Here is a 6,425-nt window from a genome sequence, read left to right on the forward strand (position 1 = left end):
GGGCATGTGGTCTTGCTTGGCATGCTCACCTCCAATACTCCTTTCTGGAGCCTAGCTGTCCTGCTGTGAGAATCCCAAGCCACATGTAGTTGCACTTGTCTGCAGCTCCAGATGAACCCAGTCCTTGAGTCATCTGGTTCAGGAGTGAGGCAGATGACCGATGAGACTTTAGGTCTTTCCAGTCCCCAAATGAAGTCATCTCTAGTCATTTGAGTCTTCCCAGCTGAGGCCTTAGCCATATGGCACATGACAAGCCATCCCTGCTGGGCCCCACTGGAATCTCTGAACATGATAAAATAGAGGTTATTTAATGAAACTGAGTTTGGGTTTATTTTACACTGCAGTAGAACAAACTCATTTGACACAGAAAAACTGGCTCAGAGAGGTTTGGTGACCTGCCTAGAACTATACTGCTAGTGAGTTGAAGTAAGTCTATCAGATCCCAAGCCCCATGTCCTTTCTCTGCCATTAGAAAGAGACACCTCTGTGAGAAGACTTGTTCCTCTGTCATTAGACTAGAAGGAACCTTTAAAACCCAGCCTGTCCGCTATTCTGCCACTAAATAGGCTAACATTGATGTTATTTCACTGTCAAGTATTGCTCAGTTTTCTTTGATAATCTGTCTTGGTGGTTTATTAATTTTTTGGCCTAATCCCGGAATCTGGATGGCCTGTGGGGCAAATGGCCTGTGGGGCAAATCTGGACTGCCACCAGTTTTGTAAATAATATTGGATCATAGCTATATTTATTCGTTTACATTTTCTGTAGCTGCTTTTGTGCTCCAAAGGCAATGTTCAGTATTCATGACATAGACTCCTTGGCCCACAAAAGCTAAAATATTTGCTATATGATCCTTAAAGGATTTGTTGATCCCTTGTTTGATCTAAGTCCCTCCTTCTGGTTACAGAAAAAGCTGCTCAGCTGTGATACTTGGCCCTTGATTGCCAAGGCCTGGCCCCCAGGCCACCTATTCCCAGGTGATAACATCCAGACATGTGGCTTGATTAAACTTAGTGTTTTTTATAGAGAGTATAAATTTGTGTTTTGCTTTTTTTCCATTCTGGCAGTCTCTGCTCTTTAAATGGGGGTATTTACTAATTACATTTATAATTAATGAAATTATAGATATCCCTGGATTTGTGTTGTTTTGCTATTTGTGTTCTGTTTTATCTAGTTTTTGTCTCTCTGTTTCTCTTTTTCTGCCTTCTTTTGCGTTAATTAAATATTTGATTAAATTTATGGTTTGACATCTCAGAATTTCTTTGCTGTTGCTCAGGGCACTGAGTTCCATACCCACAGTTTTGAATTCTAATTCTTTTTTAAAAGCTTATCTCTGCTACTGTCCATGAAGATGGCTATGAAGTTAACATCAGGCTGAATTATGTTCAAGTCTCAAACAAGGTAAGTGAAACCTTCAGAAATTATTCATTGGAGAATTGGCTGAACTAGTAAATTGTGGCTTACAATTTAATGTTTCTCTGTTATCTGTAAAAGGGAAAAGTTTCAAATATGAAACTTGACTATAGGCCAGCTTTTTCATAGAATTAGATAAATAACTGAGGTAAGCCTCAGAGAGCTTTAGGCATATAATGATACAGTAAAAACGGGAATTATTACCCACCTGATTGCTCTTGCAGTCTCACGTTTATTTATACTCACTGATATCTGATGGCAGGTCTGTGATACAACTTATTTGGGGAAATACTGACAAAAATGTTTGCTCATATATACCTTGACCTATTTGCCTATAAAAAAGAAACCAAACTTTACAGCCACGTCTCCCTTGATCTGCCCTCTTTATGGTGACTGGGCCATTATCACAGTCTGTAAGTGTGTAACAATCATTGATTGATATTGGCAGATTTAGGGTCATTGCACAAGTCAGAATGCACAAAAGAATAATCAGTGGATTGAGAAGATGGGTAAAGAAGGCAAGGCAAAGGAGGAGAACTAGCATTTATTAGGCCCTGGCCATGTGCCCAGCAGGGCGCTAATATCTTAAAATTAGGATAGCTACATGACCCTGGCTAAATCAAAGGGAGGCAGTGTGTATCTAATGGAATCATGCACATGAAAGTACTTTAAAACAAGTCAAGCCCTAAATGCTATGTTTTAGGTTGTGTGGCTAGAGCAGAGCTTGTGTCAGGGAGGAACTTCAGCAGAAGGGGCTTGAGGGACACTAGAAAAGGCAGGAGAGGAGGCGAGTGAGCAGGTGGTTGCAAGTAATGTCTAGCTTTATTTAGCCTGATCCATGAGGAGCTCTGGACTGTGAACGACACCACACAGTTGTCCCCAGCTGAGGCATGGAGGGGAGGAGCATAACCTCTAGGGCAAGGCAACATCCACCGACTGAGGGCAGTTGGCTGGAGAAGGTGGTCAGCTGTGAGCTGTTAGTAGCCAACACAGCAGCTGGGATGGGGAACTGGGGAATTGGGTGGGCACCAATAGCATCTACAATGTGAGTAATTATCTCCAGGTTTACTCTATGCTTTCTCTTAGCCTGTGTGTTCTAGTGTTCAGGAAGTAGCAGGTGGTTTCCTATGTCAGGAACAAGCAGCCACATGAGGACAGGGCAGGATGTCATGCTGTGAAATCAGTCCAGGTAGATATAGGAATCCAGGTCTGGCCTATGTATCATCTATCCTCATTTCCTAAACATCTGTTTTACCTTATTTTACTTTCACAATATCCCTTTGAGGTAGGTCATAATATTTCCAATTTATAGGTGAGTAAATTGAGGCTCAGAAAAGTTAAGTAACTTGACTCTTCCAAGGTTCCTAATCTAGTAAGTGACTGAACCAGGATTCAAACTCTGCAGCTTGAGCCTCCCCATTATGCTACCTGAATTCCAAGACACATAAAGGTTTTAAGTAGGTGAATGACACAGTTACTTATAATTGTGTAGAGGTGACTAGGGCAGCCACATGGAAGCTGGGCTGGCGGGAACCTGTTGGGAGGATGTTGTAATGATCCCAGTGTGTGAAGAGGGACTGTAGCTGTAGTGACTAAGAGGAGGGGCCAGACTGAGGAGCTGTTTAAGAGGCAAAATGGATAGAACATCATGATGAGGTGAAGGAATCACGGGAAGGATGTCCGAGTTTTAGGGCTGACCGTCTTTGAGGACGGAGCCATCATTAACAAAACGAGGAGCAGGTTGGGAGAGCTTTCTTTCTATTGGACGTAGCAGCCTCATCATTTATGGTGATTGAATTTTTTTCATTGGCCAGAACCTTTACTTCAATAAAGCAGTGAATTTCAGTGACCACTTTCTGAGCAGTGTCACCGAGGGTGGTACTGGGCTGTTCGGCAGCAGGTCCAGCTTGGGTGAGTTGTACTCTTCCACTGATTTTAAAGCCATTGACCAGGAACACACTGATTTGGGAAGGAGGGCAGAATTGCTTAACATTTGCCCAAACACATGTCCTTCATGATCTAGCCAGTTTATTCCTCTGGTTTCCCTAAAGTCTGGGATGAGACTTTTAAAGTCTTTCACAGGCATGGGGAGATAAATTGAGGTGGGGAATGCACTTTTGGGCCTAAAAACTGTAGTCACTTCTATTCCCCTCCTTCCCGCCATCTTTTGGTCCTGGAGTGAGAGGAATGGCTCCAGGAGTCCTTCCTGCCAGGTTCAATCAAATAAAATTTCTACAAAAGTTGTTTTATCCTTTTGACCTCTTGAGGGGCATGGCAGTCAACTCTAGCTCTTTTCATGTGGGGAAAGAAAGGAAGGCATTATTTTGGTCCTCAACTCTTTGTCTTTCCAGTGAGTGACTACAGCCAGGGGACCTCAGATGCCACTGAAAAAGTCAAGAGAATGAAGAATTTCAAGACCAAAACATTTCAAGAAAAGAAGGAGCAGCTTACAGTATGTGTATCCATTGGCCCTTACAGCTATCTTCTTCATCCTATGTAATGTTTTCCTGTGAGATTTTTTATAATGGAAGAATATTTTTTCTTTTTTTTTTTTAAATAACAACGTATTTTTTTTTTTTTGGAATCCTTTTAAATATCTCAAGATTATTAATTAGAATTATCTTACAGTTCTCGTCAGTTTGCTGAAGCACCTCTCTTTCCTCTGTGGTCCATCTTTTCCTTTCTTGTTTTTGGTTTGTCTCAAATGCGGTGATCTTTGGTTGTCAGGTCACCTTGACTAATGAAGGGCTAGTTTGATTATCACAGGTACCTGGCATGAGTGCCCAGCACAGGTATTTAGGCCTGGGGTCACTGTGTGGGTGAATGTACACGCTTGGGGCAGACTTCCCTGGAGAGTGTATGGGCAGGGGGCAGAAGAAAGCCTTGGGTCCCCTAAGTTGCCAGTGTAAGGCCTTTCCTCTGGTGGCGAGGGTGGTGCTGTGAAGTGCTCTCATCTTTTCATTCCTAGATGGAGCTGTCTTTCCAAATGCTTCCCTGTGGGCACTGCCCTTCTTGGGCCCCAGTGCTCCCAGGGGAAGCCCTTGTTAGGCAAACCATGAACTCTCTGGAAAATAGTTATCAGTGTTTAAGCAGAGGGCAGAAACAGAGAGAGGGTGCGGACAACAGCCATCTCAGCTATTCACAATATTCATGAATTCAGCCTGCACCCAACTTCTACCCTCCTTGCTGATTAACTTTGAGCTTCTGCAGGTCTCCCTGGAGAGAACACACTCATACCTCTGGTGTCTCCAGTTGGATTTTCTTTGCTTTGATTTCCCTGTCATTCAGATTTCATATATTTTCATTCTCTGGGATCCCTCATAATTTCTGATCCACTGATAGTACCCTTTCAGTTTCCCACAGCTGGTAGAGTTTTGTTTTTTAAAAATACAGATTATGAATAATTTCAATGGGAGCTTTGCAGAAAGAGAGAGCACATGTCTTTGCTCTGTTCACCATCTTGCCTTTTAGTCAGTCATTTGGCTTCAGTGGGAAGAACAGATGTGCTTAGCAACAAGCCCAGAGCCTGGGACTCCTGGCTCTTGCTGGAGACAGGCACAGTGTCAGTTCTTCCCTCCAGCTTTAGCTAAACCAGGCCCTCAGGGCTTCCTCGGGGGTGCACATACCACCCGCCTGGCTTGCATTGTGGTTTCTCTGGAAGCAGGGACTCTGCTCCTCTTGTGTCAGAAACACTAGTAAATTTGGGAGGAAGACCTGAGAATTGTTTTAACTTTTATTGCGCAGGATTCCTTGCACTCTCCACCTTCTCCTAGTTTGAAATATTGTTAATAAGTATAAGTATAGAGTTCCATAAACTTAATAACAATTTTACCCTTTTAGAGACTCTACTTGTTTATTCTGTATGTGACCTGAATCCCCCATTGCTATGTGCCTTTATTTTCTCATTTGCATTTAGGATATAAGTAACAGAAACTATATCATCTGTTCACTCATTCAGTGATTATTTTAGAGCACACACACACCAGGTGCAATTCTAGGTGTTGAAAATAAACAAAAGACATAGAGGTGTCAGACCTCATGAAGTTGACATTCTAATGCATTCTAGTGCATTTTCCATGAGGAATGGAATTCAGTATAAACAAGTGCCCTCCAGGATGGCAAGTTTACTGATTAGAACACCTGTTCCAAACTACTCACCCTGAGGACATGGGGTGAACCTTATATCTTCTGAAAGACTCAGAGGCCTTGGCCGGTATCCCCATCCCCATGGCTTCCCAGGGAGCTAGGGAAAGTAGGAATTAATTTTATTCTATAAACAGAGAAATGGTGGTTCTGGGACCACCCCACAGTCACCCCTGTGATCCAGTGGCGGAAACATTCTAAAAATAATTTCTCCTGTTTTCCAGACTGCTTCCTGTAGTCTTCCAGTAATCAGCATTTGAAATCCTTTGTGTATAAAGAAAGATTATATAAAGATGAATTTCATTGTATTTTGAAAATGTAAAAGATAATAAAATCTTCAGATTTCTGATGATAGATGAGAGCTTTTTTTTTAAGCAAGAGGTTGACTTTATTGATTCACCCACACTTCAGGTTAGCATGTTCTCTGACTTTGAACACTTTCTGAAGCGTGCAAAGTAAATGTTAGGATTTGCCTGGTTGCTTTTCCTACAAATATTCATAATAAAACTAGTGTGGGGTTTCTAGGTTTTGGTGCAGTTTCTCATTCTATCCTTCCTTGTCCTTATTAATATAAAACAATGTGAGTGTGGTTCTTCTCCAAGACAAAGTTTCGAAGACCAGTAGAATTTATATTAGATGTGTTTATTTGTGCTGCTGGCTATTGAAGAACCCACCCTCCCCCCACCTCACCACACACACACACAGTCATTCTCATGCTCATCTGTCCCTGGGACTCAGAATTTAACCTTGGAGAGGAAACATTTGCCTTGATGGTTGAGCCTGGTCAAATTGGACTCGACAGTAAAAATATTTTGCAGCAGTGGAGATGACCACATTCTGTAATCCTGCAGCTTGAAAACAGACTCCTC

The 6,425-nt window shown here is 42.3% G+C and overlaps 1 protein-coding gene across 1 annotated transcript in view; it reads left to right on the forward strand.

Annotated features, from left to right (window-relative positions):
* DZANK1 (double zinc ribbon and ankyrin repeat domains 1) overlaps positions 1-6,425 on the forward strand; it is a 77,868-nt gene that overhangs the window by 63,093 nt on the left and 8,350 nt on the right. The window contains exons 15-18 of the mRNA XM_015597022.2: positions 1,327-1,401; positions 3,228-3,324; positions 3,765-3,865; positions 4,932-4,968. Coding sequence (XP_015452508.2) covers positions 1,327-1,401; positions 3,228-3,324; positions 3,765-3,865; positions 4,932-4,968 — 310 coding nt within the window. The remainder of the gene's footprint in view (positions 1-1,326; positions 1,402-3,227; positions 3,325-3,764; positions 3,866-4,931; positions 4,969-6,425) is intronic.

Source organism: Pteropus alecto, unplaced genomic scaffold (assembly GCF_000325575.1).
Source record: "Pteropus alecto unplaced genomic scaffold, ASM32557v1 scaffold45, whole genome shotgun sequence".
Lineage (NCBI taxonomy): Eukaryota > Metazoa > Chordata > Mammalia > Chiroptera > Pteropodidae > Pteropus > Pteropus alecto.